Here is an 18,794-nt window from a genome sequence, read left to right as displayed (position 1 = left end):
GACCGTCTAGGCCTGGTTGAACTACAGACAACACGAGCCTCGTACCTCCTTCCTGGTGGAATGACTGGAACCGATCAGCTGTCGGACCCCCTCCATCTAATAGGTGTTGCTCGTGCACGGTTGTTTATATCTTTAGGCGGGTTTAGTGACATCTCTGAACAGTCAAAGGGACTGTGTCTGTGAAAAAATTTATTCAACTTCGGATTTTACAGGCACGTACCGTTATCGGTGATCTACGCATACTGCATAAGGCACTGCCCGTACTACAAGAACTACAGGTGGCAGTGCCAGATGCTCATTAAGAGCATCCTGGCCAGTGAGGCGTGTTTCAAGAGGCTGTCACAGGAGGATGACAACAGGACGGACTACTGGACATTTGGTGAGTACGGCTCACTTGTGACTGCAGATTTCTCTCTCTGTGTGCCTGCGCACGTTGCCAACTGCTGGAGACCACTTCTTCCCTCCTTCCCCCTTTCGTTACCCTTGTGAAGCTCCCTTATTTATTTATTTTTACCCTGTGCATTTGTGACGGAGCAGCACTAACATATAAATAATTCGTCACTGTTGTCGAGGTCCGGTCTGTAATAACTGCTACCGGAGGTGTCGAGATCTGTTTTTCTGGTGTCAGGTTGGGGTGGCTGCTGGACCCAGGTGTTTTAGGTTCAAACAACAGCTGTCGAATACGGGAACTGGCTGGTGAGACACAGACAGCTGGGTCAGTGTGCTTATTAACCGCACGATCTCAGGTACACTTGCCGGAGACGCTTAGGTGTCGGCATCCCGCGAGTGTGATCGGAAGTCGACTTACGGCTCGTGTGCACTGAGGCTATGTCGTGGTACCCCAGTTGTGGTACAGTCGGCTCTGGCCGAAGCGATGCTGTGTGAGATGTGTGTAACACCGATTTGGTGACGGCAGTGGTGGCTGACGGTTGTGGCATTGCAACTAGACTCTGACGTTAGTACTGGGTAGCGCGGGGGTGGCTGGCGACGGCTGTCTGTCAGATGCTGAACTGGTGGTGTATCCGGCTGTTACCTCAGCACGATTACCTACTTGATTCACTTCGATTTCTGTTCTCTTTTCCTTTCCTTTTTTAGTGCGTTTCATCTCCTCTTGTTTTGCCTCTGTATGTGAGGATTTGGAACTGCGTCAGGTCTGTGTCTTTTAGCCGTTCTCCTTGTTCGCTGTCTGTCTTCGTCCCTTCACCGCATGTGTTCCTGTTTCTATGCGTTTGGGCGCTGATGACTGTGCTGTTTAGTGCCCGAAAACCTCAAACCACATACACTGTTACCTCAGTAGGGCTGTGTGCAACAGTTGTCCAGTTACTTCAGCCACTCGGTCGGTGCTCTAGTGATTGGACTGCAGCATATAAGTAGCTTGTTAGTGAGTGACTGCTTGGCTGCTGGTGGTGGTAATGATGTTAACTAAAGCACGCTCATTACTGGCTCATCGAGTTATTGTAAGGCCGTCGTTATACACACGATGGTCAGTGCTTCACTGACAATATCGACTGTGAGGTAATCCCCGCGTAGACAGTCCACCTGCTTAGCTGGGTGGTAATGTGCTTGCTTCCCATGCCTGGGCCCGGGTTCGAATAACGGTCAGGTGGGAGATTTTATCCTCCCGTGGACTGGGTGTCGTGTTGTCCCCATCATCATTTCATCCCCATCATTGGCTGCAGGTCGCCCATTGTGGCGCCAAATGAAATAAGACTCGCATTTGGCGACCGAAGCTGACTGGGACATCCCGGCCGATGATGCCGTACGATCATTTCATTTCGCGGTAGACAGCGAAAGTGTGTTGTGGTTTGTCATAGCACTGTGAATGAACTATATGAGCTGGAGTGCTGGACCCTAGGGTTGGTACGAGCTTGCTCTGAACGCAGAATAAAAAATAAAATAATTTTTGACTACCGTGTCTAATGAAGAGTTAGTGCTTACAATACTAGGTGCAAATTACCCAATGATGATTACATTTTTGTATTTATGTTAGTGTAGCAATATTATCTTTTTTATTTTAAATAATTAGAATAGTTCCACCTTGTGGCTCTGTGCAATGCTCAGAACCATAATTCCTGTTAATATTAACAACATCAACATTTATTGGAAAAAATTAAATTTCACAAGCGTAGTCTGTAATGTAAATAAAAGGGTTGCCATTAAAGTGGAGAACTTCAGTGTGACTGCAGTGAGCTACTGAAGTCGGGAAGGCGAGAGAAATCGCTGCACTGGTTGATATAGTGTGTTGCCTCTGATCATAAATTTTAGTTAGCAATATTGTGAAAAGGATAGAGGGTACTCACCATAAAGGCGACATGTTGAGTTGGAGACAGGCACAACAAAAAGCTCAGTGCACAACAGTCTTTTCTTTGTGCTTGCCTGAAACTCAACATGTCATCTTTACAGTGAGTAGCAAACTATCCCTTTTCATAATAATGTTGGTATTCCAACATGGACTTTCCGTTGTTTAAATTTTAGTTAAGATTTGTAGATCTGCTTAAGCAGAACATTTGTGCAATATGTGAAAATCTGATTAAATTCAGTATTTAAGCAAGAGGCACTTTTAACTGCTCAGGCATATTGGATAGTTCTTGTGATAGACAGTAATATAAATTGTGGGCTACATAAACTCTCTTTGAGAAAGTTAAATTAATGTGGGGTGATGTGCCAGGTGCAGTGTACTGCGCAGTGTGCAAGATCCCCTCGCTTCTAAACTGACACTGTTATTACTCAGCTTAGCCTCGAGTCTGTAGAGGGTGGTATATGTGACGTACAGTATTACTGGTCAGCATTTCCACCCGGAATTTGCGAGTGTAAGTCGGACCTTCCTCAATCTGCCTCGGTGTGCGGTGCCTACCTGTGTGCGGTGCAGCTCTCATAAATGTCGTCCTGTGCAGATTCTCCATTGGCACATTGGATGTCTCTGTCGGTGGAAGCCAATTATCTGAAATTGCTGTCGATCAACTTTGGGGTATCTATTTACTCGTAATTAACATCCAGAATGCTGTGGTAAGTCTTCTCGTAAAAACTTACCGTACATATGACCATTTAAATTTCCCACAAGAATAAATGGTGCCATTAACTGGTCACATGCAACACCACACCAGACATCATCATCATCATCATCATCATCATTTAAGACTGATTATGCCTTTCTGGATAGTGATCGCGATCTTTTATTCATATATTAGTTGCCGTTGTTACATATGACCTGCACCCTAGAAGATATTGCCGTAAATGCTTCTCGAGCGTGCCACTAAAAGTCAGAGGGGAATAGCGACCCAGCTTCGCTGAGAACTAGAGGGTAGAAGAGCAGGCAGAAATATCGTCATGCAGCCATCCGTGGGAATGTATACTGCGAACTTTGGCTTTTTATGAGCATTTACCATGTTCAAACTGCAGATTGCCTGAATCCATTTGCACTTGGAATCAAACTGACTTTAATATTGGACAAATATATACAGGGTGTTACAAAAAGGTACGGCCAAACTTTCAGGAAACATTCCTCACACACAAATAAAGAAAAGATGTTATGTGGACATGTATCCGGAAACGCTTAATTTCCATGTTAGAGCTCATTTTAGTTTCGTCCACCTACGCTCAATGGAGCACGTTATCATGATTTCATACGGGATACTCTACCTCTGCTGCTAGAACATGTGCCTTTACAAGTACGACACAACATGTGGTTCATGCACGATGGAGCTCCTGCACATTTCAGTCGAAGTGTTCGTACGCTTCTCAACAACAGATTCGGTGACCGACGGATTGGTAGAGGCGGACCAATTCCGTGGCCTCCACGCTCTCCTGACCTCAACCCTCTTGACTTTCATTTATGGGGGCATTTGAAAGCTCTTGTCTACGCAACCCCGGTACCAAATGTAGACACTCTTCGTGCTCGTATTGTGGACGGCTGTGATACAATACGCCATTCTCCAGGGCTGCATCAGCGCATCAGGGATTCCATACGATGGAGGGTGGACGCACGTATCCTCGCTAACGGAGGACATTTTGAACATTTCCTGTAACAAAGTGTTTGAAATCACGCTGGTACGTTCTGTTGCTGTGTGTTTCCATTCCATGATTAATGTGATTTGAAGAGAAGTAATAAAATGAGCTCTAACATGGAAAGTAAGCGTTTCCGGACACATGTCCACATAACATATTTTCTTTCTTTGTGTGTGAGGAATGTTTCCTGAAAGTTTGGTCATACCTTTTTGTAACACCCTGTACATGTATATTTATGCAGGAGATGCTAAAAGTCTAGGTGCCTGCCAGTGGTGCAGCAATGTTGTTGACACTCACCGTGATGTGTGACGGGAAAGATTGGGGGGTGTGTCAGCTGCTGGTTCTACACAGTCAGTGAGAGAGTGGTGGGCAGACAATAGGTTTAGTAGCAAGACACATTGCATCCATAATAACCACAACCTCAGAAGTCACTACATGTTCAGAAGAAACAGACAGATATTTGTGACAACAGCAATATAATTTTCACAGCTGTCTGTTAGGATAATGATGATGATGATGATGATGATGATGATGATAGCAATACCACAGATGACAGGCTAAGAAAACAAGATACAGTGAAGATAAAAATTAATATCAATAATTTCTTTTTGCTTATTTTATTTCTCCTTGTGTTATCAGAATGTAGACAACCTGTAAATGGCCTACATTTAGAACAGGTGTAATGTTAACATTTTAGGCATATCTCTTACACCAGTAAAATGTTGTAACTTTGATTAGTCACAGTATGTTAAAAATAATTTTTTCTGAAAGAGACTGTTAAAAAAATGGGGGTCGTCTTATACTCGAGTAAATACGGTAGTCCACCTGGCTTTGATTTTTATAGTAGTCTAGGTACGGTGAATGTACTTTGCCACTGTAATGTTTGTTACAGGTGGCATAAAGTAGACATGACAAGTATTATTAGGGAGATTCAGAAGCAAAGAAAGTGACCCAGTGTGAAACTTACCCCGATGTTGCAGTTATCAGGTGTGGAGTTACATATCGCTCTGGTAGAGTGATGTGTAACCCGTAGTCTACCTAGCTGATGACTTGACGGATGTGATCCTAAACAGTATAACTATTTAATGATTAAGGATGTGAAGCTATTAGGAAGTTCTCGTTACCTGTTATTGCACTGAACAAGGGTATGGAGGACCGCTGCGTGTTGTCAAGGTGGGGCAATAATTGCAGTTCCACCACAAGATGCGGTACCTGTGTGGGCTTCTTATTTGCTCCTCGAGTTGTCCCAAACTGAATAATGTGTTGCCCCACAGAATAAATGCACACAGTATAATAATATGGTATGATATCAACACAAAACAGAAGAAGAGTGCTGAAACTTCTTTAATATTGTAATTCCTGAAAGTGAGAAGTATTGTAATGTTTCCTGTCTTGTAAAGTTTGCAATCGAAGAAGATGTAGTATCTTTTGAGATAATGTACGAAGTTTTTTTACAGAGGAAACACTTCACATTCATTTCTAAAAGTTCAGCTTGAGTTGAAGCATTCCAATTCCAGCATAATCACTACTGCATTGGGAAAGCATTCCATCATAATTACACAAAGATAATTTAATTTCAGGTGCAGATTTTTAGAGCTACAAAAGTCAACAGGCTCAAATTTGAAGATACATACACTGTGTGATCAAAAATATCCAGAGACCTTGCTGAAAACGACTTTCAAGTTTGGGGCGCTGAAATTTGTATGGTGTTGGCCCACCCTTAGCCTTGATGACAGCATCCACTCTTGCAGGCATACATTCAATCAGGTGCTAGGAGGTTTCTTGGGGAATGGTAGCCCATTCTTCACGGAGTGCTACACTGAGGAGAGGTATCGATGTTGGTCGGTGGGCCCGGCACGAAGTCAGCGTTCCGAAACATCCCCAAGGCTACAGTATTCAGGTCGGGACTCTCTGTGGGCCAGTCGATTACAGAAATGTTATTGTCATGTAACCACTCTGCCACAGGCTGTGCATTATGAACAGGTGCTCGATTGTGTTGAAAGATGCAGTTGCCATCCCCAAATTGCTCTTCAACAGTGGGAAGCAAGAAGGTGCTTAAAATATCAATGTAGGCCTGTGCTGTGATAGTGCCACGCAAAACAACAATGGGTGCAAGCCCCCTCCATGGAAAACATGACCACACCTTAACACCACCGCCACCAAATTTTACTGTCGGCTCTACACACACTGGCAGATGACGTTCACCGGGAATTCGCCATACCCACACCCTGCCATGGGATTGCCACATTGTGTACCATGATTTGTCTCTCCACACAATGTTTCTCCACTGTTCAATCGATCAATCTTTATGCTCCTTACACTAAGCAAGGCGTAGTTTGGTATTTCCCGGTGTGATGTCTGGCTTATGAGCAGCCGCTCGACCGTGAAATCCAAGTTTTCTCACCTCCTGCCTAACTCTCATAGTACTTGCAGTGGATCCTGATGCAGTTTGGAATTCCTGTTTGATGGTCTGGATATATGTCTGTCTATTACACATTACGACCCTCTTCAACTGTCGACGGTCTGTGTCAGTCAACAGACGAGGTCGGCCTGTACGCTTTTGTTCTGTACGTGTCCCTTCCCGTTTCCACTTCACTATCACATCGGAAACAGTGGACCTAGAATGTTTAGGAGTGTGGAAGCCTCGCATACAGACGTATGACACAAGTGACACTCTATCACCTGACGACTTTCAAACTCCGTGAGTTCCGCGGAGCACCCCATTCTGCTCTCTCACAATGTCTGATGACTACTGAGGTTGCGGATATGAAGTACCTGGCAGTAGGTGGCAGTACAAAGCACCTAATGTGAAAAACATTTGTTTTTGGTGGTGTCTGGATACTTTTGATCACATAGTGTAGTCGGTCGGAGACTAGTGGCAGCTGGACTAGGAAATTACCTCCCCGAGCATAGATTGGTATCGACACTGTAACTGCTGTGTCCGGAATGGTTTCGAGACTGGGAACTGCGGAACTTTGGACGAATAGTATCACATTGTTTCCAGAATGAGACTTTCACTCTGCAGCGGAGTGTGCGCTGATATGAAACTTCCTGGCAGATTAAAACTATGTGCCCAACCGAGACTCGAACTCGGGACCTTTGCCTTTCGCGAACAAGTGCTCTACCATCTGAGCTACCGAAGCACGACTCACGCCCGGTACTCGCAGCTTTACTTCTGCCAGTATCTCGTCTCCTACCTTCCAAACTTTTACAGAAGCTCTCCTCAGAAGGTAGGAGACGAGATACTGGCAGAGGTAAAGCTGTGAGGACTGGGCGTGAGTCGTGCTTCGGTAGCTCAGATGGTAGAGCACTTGCCCGCGAAAGACAAAGGTCCCGAGTTCGAGTCTCGGTCGGGCACACAGTTTTAATCTACCAGGAAGTTTCAGTTCATATTGTATTCGGCAAGGAATCGAGGTTCTGCACTACCCCAGATAAATAGTGTTGAATGGTATGGCTGCGTCCTAAGGAGTGGTTCCATTCTTCAGATGCTTTCGAGATGCACAGCAGTGTTACACTGGTATCATGGTATATGGAGCCATCAAGTACAGCTTGAGGTCACGGCTGGTAGTGATTGAGACAACTCTGACAGTACAACGGGAAGTCAAAGACATCCCCTGTCCTTACATGTTACCTCTTATTCTACAGTATCATGATGCCATTTTTCGATGGAATATTGTTTGACCACGTGTGGCACATGTTTCTGTGAACTGTCTGCCCGATGTTTAGGTATTTCTGTTATCCGCAAGATCCACAGATCTGTCCCTGATAGAAAGTGTACGGGACCAGCTTCACTGTAAACTCTGTCGCAGTGTGACTATCCGGGACATCGAAGACCAGTTGCGACACCTGTGGGCCAGACGGCCTCGTGGGAGGATACGACAGCTCTATGACAGCCTTCCCGACTGAATCATTCCACATATTGAGGCCAGAGGGGGTGCAACATTGTACTGATAAGCGCACTCGCACTACGGAATCCCTGAACTAACATCACGAATCCTCTCAAACGGCAAACTTTGATTTCTTCCGAGGTCTTCAGGTGTACTGCCGGATGCGATCATTGGAGGTCCACCGTATCCTGGTGAACGACCGTTGTTGCGCTGTCATTGGGTGGTACTGATGGAGTCGTGGGCTGTGTTGCACCCCCGGTATATATATGAGGATGGTTTCAAAAGTTCTCGGAATCACCGCAAGAGGTCAGTGCTCGTGCAACGAGTTGTTCACGTGGTATTCATTGAACTGTTACCTGTAAACACGTGCCACGTCAGTGCTCTTGAAAAAGAGCTGTGGTGGTGACGTGGCTCTGTTGTTGTTCCCGCGTAGTGATTTGCAAAGATGGAAAAAATAGAAATTCGAGCAGTGATTAAGTACTTCATAAAGAAAGGTATGGAAGTGGAGGACATTCGTGCCAATTTCCAGAAAACACTGGGGGACTCTGCTGCTTCATATTCAGCTTTCTCCAGGTGGACAAATGAATTTAAATTTGGTCGGGAGAGCTTAGATGATGATCCACACAGTGGTAAGCCAAGATGTGTCACTACTCCAGAAATCATCACAAAAGTGCAATGAAGGATTGCTGATTGAAAGTGTGTGAAATTGCTCACGCTTTCCAGATGTCATCTGAAAGGGTAAATCACATTTTAACTGAAGAATTAGAAATGAAAACAGTTATCTGCATGGTGGGTGCCACGACTCTCGACACTAAATCAAAAACGCATGAGAATGGATATATCGGAATTACACAAACTAAGTTATGAATTGTTGCCACACGTGCCTTATTCACCTGATATGGCTCCGTCAGACTTCCATCTCCTCCCAAAACTGAAAATTTTTTTTTTTTGGTGGGTGAAGATTCACTTCAAACGATGTATTGATAGCCGGAATTGACAACTATTTTGCAGGCCTCGAGGAAACTCATTTTCAAGATGGGATCAAGGCACTGGAACATAGTCGGACCAAATGCACTAATCTACAAGCAGATTACATTGAAAAATAAAAAAGTTTTAATGATATAAGTAGTTTTTTTCTATTCTGTCCCGAGAACTTTTCAAACCACCATTGTACCTGGAGGTCTACAGTTCTGGCTTCACAGGCTCCACGCTATGCTCAGTGCAGGGGGACATGTGGCTGCAGCGGTGGATGGGTGGGTGGTTGGGGGTGTAGGGGGAGCCTACGTTGTCTGCCTGCTGCTGTCTGCATCACATCTCGCATTTGATTTCCTGTGATTGAGCTAAGTACTGCCTCCCATGTATTACTTAGTTTGAAATCCATGTCCCTGTTTATTAAATTATCTGTCACACATATTTCAATAGCTTCTTTAAAAATGAGTCCCAAAATTTGTTTGCGTCAGCTGAGACTTTCATTCACTGATAATTCATCGAATGTTCATTCTCAGGGAGTGTTCTGCTATTGCCGACTTGCTGGGCTGCAGTAAGTGGGTGTGGCGCTCGTGTTCTTCGCAGCAATCTTCAATACTACGGATCGTGTGACCTGTATAGATTTTCCCACATTCACATGAGACTCTGTACACCCCCACTTTTTTGAGGTGCGGATTCATTTGTTGCGCCCCTTATATGTGATTCGCCCAACCCCCAACTCCTCCAGGCAGTGGACTTGGAAGGTTCTTACCGATTATGCAAAAGAACTTTGTCCATCTGTAAAGTGAAACTGTACTCAACTTGAAGGTTGTTTTGAACGTGGCAGTGCTGTGCTAGGCATTTCACTGACTAATTGTTTGAGACTGCATTTTTTATCTATCCAATTAATTAATTTTATCACTAAAAGATATTTTCTGTGTGATGTAATTAAAATTTAACAGGTTTCAGAATTTTCACATTACTTGTAGTGTGAAACCTTGCTTTGTGCTGAATTTCACTAGTCTAGGTCAACAGTAAGTACCCTACAGGATTTGACGAGTCAGTTTTCGAGTATCGTAATGTGGCTGTATTGTTTGACTGAAGTTAATTAGAAGCTTAAAATTTTTACATCCCCAGTGTACCATAGACTGTAATGTGTGACATAAATTTGAATTTCATACATCTACCTATTCCTGACAAGTGTTGTGAGCTGTCAGGCAGGTAGATGAATAATGAAGCTATCCTGATTTTTGAAAAAAATTACAAAACAAGTATTTGAACATATGCAGGATATCGTCCACATACAAATAACATCTTTCAACTCGTATACTTGTTATCAAGATTACAACGAAACAAATTGTACGCACACTTGCTCAATTATGGCTGAGTGCACTGAAAATTTTGTGTCTCTAGTACTTATGAGAAACTTCCAAATGTAATGCAGATGAATTCTGTACTCTTCACACTGCAGCAATGAAGCATTTAAAATTTTTGGAAACAGGTGTCATTTACTTTTTCAGAAGGGCTCGCCCAACAGTTGCACGTAATTATAGCTCCATATTGTTGGTGTCAATGTGTTGCAGGAATTTGGAACCCGTTTTTTGCTTGGGAAGACTGTTAACACCCTTTATAGGAATAAACACTGGATTCCACAAATAAATATCTTGTAAAACTTTGCTTGCTCTGTTTATCCGCAGGACCCAGAGGGCGCTAGATAATAGTGCCTTTATTTTTATAAGTATTCTGAAAAGTGAAATTCTGCCAGGATTGGAGTCCAAGTTAAAATGATTAGTGTTTGCTTTACATATATCATGGCTCCATTCTGAATTTTTGAAACCATTAATCGTGCGATATTTAGAAAAGTCAGATTCCTTCAGTTATTGTAGCTTCACTTTTCGACATTTTCGATAGTAAAACTCCCTTTTAACTGATAACTTAGCATTTTCTTATCTTCTGACATCTGCTAAAGGATTCTTTTGCTTCCAAGTATCATGAATTTTTATTAGGTATATGTAAGTATCCTGAATTTTTATTACGTGTATGTATTACGTGTCAGTTTGAACAGTAGCTAAGCTTATATTAAACTTGCACCTTTACATAAAATATTCTTTTATAAAGGAATTGAGTACTGTGATGTCATCCTTGGCAGTCTGAACAACGTCGATAGTTCCCTTCAGCCCTTTCTGTGACATAGCTGTGTCTGCTGATGAGCTCCACTGCACACTGCCCAAGGAGTACCTCAGATAAATAACAAAAGCACAAAACAAATACTAAAACATATACAGGATATTATCTATATATAACAACTTTTTGGACTATCCTTGCACTGTTTGATCATTATCAAAATTATAAAAAAATTAATTGTGTACATGCTGGCACATTTATGGACTACAAGGGTACAGACTTTTGGCATCTAATGATAATCAGAAAATCCTCAAATGTAATTCACCTGAAAACTGTACCCTCTCAGTTCAGTTAGGTTCTGCACAATTACTCAGTGAATGAAAGTACGAGCTTGTGGAATACCGAACGAGCTTTTCTGACTGAATTAAGAAGTTTCCAGCTAACGGACCTTAACATGTCATTCGTAAAGGGACGAAATCGACAAATGTAAAAGGAACTTCTGGAGTGCCCTCTAGATTGTGTTACAGGACCATAACCGATATACACAGATGAGCTGAAACATTATGTCCACCTCCACAGTACTGCGTTTTTCTGCCTTTGTAATGCAATATAACAATGATTCTGAGTGGCACAGATTTGAGGTGACCTCAGTAGGTTTCTGGAGGTATATGGCACCAGACGTTGACACCCATGTCACACAATACTCATAAATTACGGGCCAGTGGTTGTCGGGTGCAGAACTGCTGCCTGATACCGTAGCAGGTGTATTCTGTCAGGTTCGGATAGGATGAATTTGGGGGCTGTGATATCGGTGTAAGTTCACAGTTGTGCTTCACAAACCTCTGTGGCACAATTCTGTCCTTGTGACACACAGTTATTTTGCATAAAGGGATGCAGGTGGTCCACAATGTCCATAGTTTTCACAGTGCATTCAGACTACCGTGACAAGTCCCACGAAATGCAAAGTGAAAGCCTCCATTCCATAATAGTGCCCCAGCCAGCGTGCATCTGAGGTGCCGTTTGTGTTTTGCCTGGGTGGTAGCATATCCGGACACGACCGTCGACAAAGTGTAATGAGAAATGTGGTTCATCTGACCGGACAATAAGTTTCGATTGATCTGCAGTCCAGTCTCGATGATCCCGTGTGCATTATAAGAGTAACTGACTATGTCATTTGGTAAGTGTGGGAACACGTCGACGGCGTCTGCTGAAAAGATACGTATGTGGCAATGGGTGCTGAACAGTGTGCTCCGAAACACTCGTGTCTGCACCGGCATTGTTTTCTGCTGCATAACCTGCTATACTGAGCAGGCAAGCTACCTGCCTCCGTGGTCTGTGATGATGTGTAGATGTCCGACGTAGGACGAGTACAGATAACTGGCTTTGGTAGTTCCTGTTCCAGTCGCATATGGTTCGCGGGAAGAACGACTGTCTGAAAGCCTCCGTGCGCGCCCTAATCTCTCTAATTTTACATTCGTGATCTCCTCGGGAGGTATAAGTAGGGGGAAGCAATATATTCGATACCTCATCCAGAATCGCACCCTCTCGAAACCTGGCGAGCAAGCTACACCGCGATGCAGAGCGCCTCTCTTGCAGAGTCTGCCACTTGAGTTTATTAAACATCTCCGTAACGCTATCACAGTTACCGTGACTAAACGCGCCACTCTTCTTTGGATCTTCTCTACCTCCTCTGTCAACCCGATCTGGTACGGATCCCACACTGATGAGCAATACTCGAGTATAGGTCGAACGAGTGTTTTGTAAGCCACCTCCTTTGTTGATGGACTACATTTTCTAAGCACTCTCCCAATGAATCTCAACCTGGTACCCGCCTTACCAACAATTAATTTTATATGATCATTCCACTTCAAATCATTCCGCACGCATACTCCCAGATATTTTACAGAAGTAACTGCTACCAGTGCTTGTTCCGCTATCATATAATCATACGATAAAGGGTCCTTCTTTGTATGTATTCGCAATACATTACATTTGTCTATGTTAAGGGTCAGTTGCCACTCCCTGCACCAAGTGCCTATCCGCTGCAGATCTTCCTGCATTTCGCTACAATTTTCTAATGCTGCAACTTCTCTGTATACTACAGCATCATCCGCGAAAAGCCGCATGGAACTTCCGACACTATCTACTAGGTCATTTATATATATTGTGAAAAGCAATGGTCCCATAACACCCCCCTGTGGCACGCCAGATGTTACTTTAACATCTGTAGATGTCTCTCCATTGATAACAACATGCTGTGTTCTGTTTGCTAAAAACTCTTCAATCCAGCCACACAGCTGGTCTGATATTCCGTAGGCTCTTACTTTGTTTATCAGGCGACAGTGCGGAACTGTATCGAACGCCTTCCGGAAGTCAAGAAAAATAGCATCTACCTGGGAGCCTGTATCTAATATTTTCTGCATGTTGTTATCAATGGAGAGACGTCTACAGATGTTAAAGTAACATCTGGCATGCCACAGGGGAGTGTTATGGGACCATTGCTTTTCACAATATATATAAATGACCTAGTAGATAGTGTCGGAAGTTCCATGCGGCTTTTCGCGGATGATGCTGTAGTATACAGAGAAGTTGCAGCATTAGAAATATTTATGAACAAATAAAGCGAGTTGGGTCTCACACGATCGCTGTTTCCGGAATCCATGTTGATTCCTCCATAGTAGATTCTGAGTTTCCAAAAACGACATGATACTCGAGCAAAAAACATGTTCTAAAATTCTACAACAGATCGACGTCAGAGATATAGGTCTATAGTTTTGCGCATCTGCTCGACGACCCTTCTTGAACACTGGGACTACCTGTGCTCTTTTCCAATCATTTGGAACCCTCCGTTCCTCTAGAGACTTGCGGTACACGGCTGTTAGAAGGGGGGCAAGTTCTTTCGCGTACTCTGTGTAGAATCGAATTGGTATCCCGTCAGGTCCAGTGGACTTTCCTCTGTTGAGTGATTCCAGGTACTTTTCTATTCCTTGGACACTTATTTCGATGTCAGCCAGTTTTTCGTTTGTGCGAGTATTTAGAGAAGGAACTGCAGTGTGGTCTTCCTCTGTGAAACAGCTTTGGAAAAAGGTGTTTAGTATTTCAGCTTTACGCGTGTCATCCTCTGTTTCAATGCCATCATCATCCCGGAGTGTCTGGATATGCTGTTTCGAGCCACTTACTGATTTAACGTAAGACCAGAACTTCCTAGGATTTTCTGTCAATTCGGTACATAGAATTTTACTTTCGAATTCACTGAACGCTTCACGCATAGCCCTCCTTACGCTAACTTTGACATCGTTTAGCTTCTGTTTGTCTGAGAGGTTTTGGCTGTGTTTAAACTTGGAGTGAAGCTCTCTTTGCTTTCGCAGTAGTTTCCTAACTTTGTTGTTGTACCACGGTGGGTTTTTCCCGTCCCTTACAGTTTTACTCGGCACGTACCTGTCTAAAACGCATTTTACGATTGCCTTGAACTTTTTCCATAAACACTCAACATTGTCAGTGTCGGAACAGAAATTTTCGTTTTGATCTGTTAGGTAGTCTGAAATCTGCCTTCTATTACTCTTGCTAAACAGATAAACCTTCCTCCCTTTTTTAATATTCCTGTTAACTTCCATATTCAGGGATGCTGCAACGGCCTTATGATCACCGATTCCCTGTTCTGCACATACAGAGTCGAAAAGTTCGGGTCTGTTTGTTATCAGTAGGTCCAAGATGTTATCTCCACGAGTCGGTTCTCTGTTTAATTGCTCGAGGTAATTTTCGGATAGTGCACTCAGTATAATGTCACTCGATGCTCTGTTCCTACCACCCGTCCTAAACACCTGAGTGTCCCAGTCTATATCTGGTAAATTGAAATCTCCACCTAAGACTATAACATGCTGAGAAAATTTATGTGAAATGTATTCCAAATTTTCTCTCAGTTGTTCTGCCACTGATGCTGCTGAGTCGGGAGGTCGGTAAATGGAGCCAATTATTAACCTAGCTCGGATGCTGAGTGTAACCTCCACCCATAATAATTCACAGGAACTATCCACTTCTGCTTCACTACAGGATAAACTACTACTAACAGCGACGAACACTCCACCACCGGTTGCATGCAATCTATCCTTTCTAAACACCGTCTATACCTTTGTAAAAATTTCGGCAAAATTTATCTCTGGCTTCAGCCAGCTTTCTGTACCTATAACGATTTCAGCTTCGGTGATTTCTATCAGCGCTTGAAGTTCCGGTACTTTACCAACGCAGCTTCGACAGTTGACTATTACAATACCGATTGCTGCTTGGTCCCCGCATGTCCTGACTTTGCCCCGCACCTGTTGAGGCTGTTGCCCTTTCTGTACTTGCCCAAGGCCATCTAACCTAAAAAACCGCCCAGCCCACGCCACACAACTCCTGCTACCCGTGTAGCCGCTTGTTGCGTGTTGTGGACTCCTGACCTATCCAGCGGAACCCGAAACCCCACCACCCTATGGCACAAGTCGAGGAATCTGCAGCCCACATGGTCACAGAACCGTCTCAGCCTCTGATTCAGACCCTCCACTCGGCTCCGTACCAAAGGTCCGCAGTCAGTCCTGTCGACGATGCTGCAGATAGTGAGCTCTGCTTTCATCCCGCTAGCGAGACTGGCAGTCTTCACCAAATCAGATAGCTGCCGGAAGCCAGAGAGGATTTCCTCCGATCCATAGCGAAACACATCATTGGTGTCGACATGAGCGACCACCTGCAGATGGGTGCACCCTGTACCCTTCATGGCATCCAGAAGGACCCATTCCACATCTGGAATGACTCCCCCCGGTATGCACACGGAGTGCACATTGGTTTTCTTCGCCTCTCTTGCTGCCATTTCCCTAAGGGGCCCCATTACGCGCCTGACGTTGGAGCTTCCAACTACCAGTAAGCCCACCCTCTGCGACCGCCCAGATCTTGCAGACTGAGGGGCAACCTCTGGAACAGGACAAGCAGCCATGTCAGGCCGAAGGTCAGTATCAGCCTGAGACAGAGCCTGAAACCGGTTCGTCAGACAAACTGGTGAGGCCTTCCGTTCAGCCCTCCGGAATGTCTTTCGCCCCCTGCCACACCTCGAGACGACCTCCCACTCTACCACAGGTGAGGGATCGGCCTCAATGCGGGCAGTATCCCGGGCAGCCACAGTTGTAGTCCAATTGGGGGATGCGTGGGACGAGCTGGCTGTCCCCGACAAACCCCCATCCGGACCCCCACAGTGATGCCCATTGGCAACAGCCTCAAGCTGTGTGACCGAAGCCAACACTGCCTGAAGCTGGGAGCGAAGGGATGCCAACTCAGCCTGCATCCGAACACAGCAGTTGCAGTCCCTATCCATGCTAAAAACTGTTGTGCAAAGAACGTCTGAACTAATCAACAGAGAGCGCAAACAAATTGACACAAAATTTAAACGGTTATTAAAATACAAGATTGCCTAGTAAATGCAGTAATGCTACTACTTGCGCACTGCTGACACACTGCTCGGCGGCGGAAGGAGACTACGCGATTTTACACTATTCAGGTACTAAAACGCGATGCTACAACTCTCAAATACTATAATACGCCCGGAATTTATGAATTAAACACTGCAAGTACCAAAAACACGCAAAGAAATTAAGAATTAACCTATGTAACAAATGAGTGAGCTAGGAGTATACGACTTGCTGCTGCAGCTAGGTGCACTGCCCACTGTGTGATCTGGACACAGTGGTCATCACAGCTGCACAGACAAGCCCTAGCACACTTCCTCGTCACTCACAGATTCTCAACTTATCCGCACACTACTGACGCGGTGCCCTTGCCCATTATCCTCCCTACTTGGGGCAATTCGCTGATTGCCATAATACACTCGTGCTCATAAATTAAGGATAATTGCAGAATGTGGTGCCGCACAACGTGGCACTACACAAAACTGGTGCTAATAGCTTAGGCACATAGGGAACCTACACGATACAGATCTGTAAGTCCACAGTATTGGTGATCAGTTGAGGAAACTGTCCCGAAACATGTGTGCTACGAAACACCACTGTTTCCCGCGCATGTACCCCGACATCAATACGGGATACGATCACCGTGCACATTACGTGGGGCGACAATGGTTCTAGGCATAGATTATGCAAGAAATCTTCAAAGATGTAGTCCAGTCACCAACAGGAAGAAACATTGAGTGTTAATCAAAATCTTGCAATGTCATATGTTACAATGTTGGACAGGCAGAAAAAGAGGGAACTGGGAGTGAATCAAGAGCAATTTGTGATAAGTCATCGGATTTGGCCATTAACGCAGTGGAATGGCTGCTGTAACGTAATTTCTAGGTGCCCATTTTGATTAATATTTCTTTACGGGGAGAGCTTGTTACCACCCAAAGGGTCAAAGTAAGTGGAAAAAAAGAATGACGTAACCGAGCACTTGTGTAAAAACGTAATTATGCAGAATGCGATCATATAAAATGGAATCTTCACTGAGATTTAAACTATACTCCAACGTTCCTGCCTAATCATCACCTTGAGGAAAGTACCTCAAAAAGCTTTCGAAACTATCATTCTAAATAGGATTGCTTTCATCAGTTCCTTAGGCCGTTTGGGTGAAAACAAAGCCTCCCGTGTTTTTATGGGACTATTTTCCTTGCCTACCTCTTGTCATATTTAAGTTGGTTTTGAGACAGATTTTATTTGTTATCTCTGCTGTTTGTAAGAAACAAGATATTATATTTTCCTTTATGGCAGTAATTATACTGTCCTCTGTTTCTGAAGTGATTATTAGGTTCATTCAAGCACCTGCCAAAAAACTACTTAAAAAAAGGAACCTGGTGGCACTGCGCGTGCACAGCAATGATGATGTAGAAATGTGTTTTGTGTTTGCTCTGCTTAAATTTTCCTTATCCCATTTGTGATGGTATTCCTGTGTGTAGTGATGGATTGACAGCTGATATATTAAATATGTCTGCCACGTCTCCAAAACTTGCTGCTCCATGGTCAGCAAACCACAGAAAGATCAGAATGTGCTGGGGCAGAAGCAGTTTCTTATGTCTTCCTTTCTGACACTTATAATGGCCAGAGTTCAGTTTTTCACTTAACGCCTCTGCCACTTCATGCCACTCTCAAAAATGTTCCCTAAATTCAGTGTCGTTATACTGCACCACCACATTCTTGAAATAATTATAGTTTTCTGTAGGGTGTCACACCACAACAAGCACAGTGGCAGTGTACATAAACAGTCCATGGCACTCGTGATTCTGTGCGATATTCTTTGCCTCTTGATTTAGTTTTAGTATTCTGTGCCCTGCCCCCCCCCCCCTTCTCTCCCCCTCTCCCTCTCCCCCCCACCCCCCACTCTCTCACTCACTCACTCCCTCACTTGTCCCATAATCACTATACTTTTTAAGTGTGTAATGAATCAACTGGACCAAATAAGTGAAATTGATAGTGGCTGATGCAAGGAACGAACTTTTCCCTTGTTCTGTTACTCAAGGGGACATGCCCCTGAACAGGCTGCATTTTTAGCATTATCTTTACCATCATAGTGCAAATGGTCTATAAATGAGATATAGCTCAAAATTCTTACACACAATTAGGGTCATTAGTCAAAGCATTTTCCAAAAAATCTTTGAGATATTTATTATATTTTGGTACTGACAACAATATTTATAATAGTGTAAAAAACAGAGCACTATTTCACTGTGGTACCATTTTCTTTGGAATCACTGACTGCACAGCTTGGAAACTAGCTAGAGTACAGACAGCATTCACGTAAGAGTTTTATGCCTCCAATTTCCTTCGCTGATGCTGATCTGCGAAAAAGCCAAGTAAT

At 44.0% G+C, this 18,794-nt stretch overlaps 1 protein-coding gene across 3 annotated transcripts in view; it reads left to right on the top strand.

The window, feature by feature from the left end:
• LOC124720416 overlaps nt 1-18,794 on the top strand; it is a 331,791-nt gene that overhangs the window by 259,098 nt on the left and 53,899 nt on the right. For all 3 annotated transcript variants that reach the window (XM_047245766.1, XM_047245767.1, XM_047245765.1), the window contains one exon: nt 213-379. In XM_047245766.1, the coding sequence (XP_047101722.1) occupies nt 213-379 (167 nt within the window). The remainder of the gene's footprint in view (nt 1-212; nt 380-18,794) is intronic.

This window comes from Schistocerca piceifrons, chromosome 11 (assembly GCF_021461385.2).
Source record: "Schistocerca piceifrons isolate TAMUIC-IGC-003096 chromosome 11, iqSchPice1.1, whole genome shotgun sequence".
In the NCBI taxonomy this organism is placed as follows: Eukaryota; Metazoa; Arthropoda; class Insecta; order Orthoptera; family Acrididae; genus Schistocerca; species Schistocerca piceifrons.
This window is presented reverse-complemented; position numbering and strand designations above follow the sequence as displayed.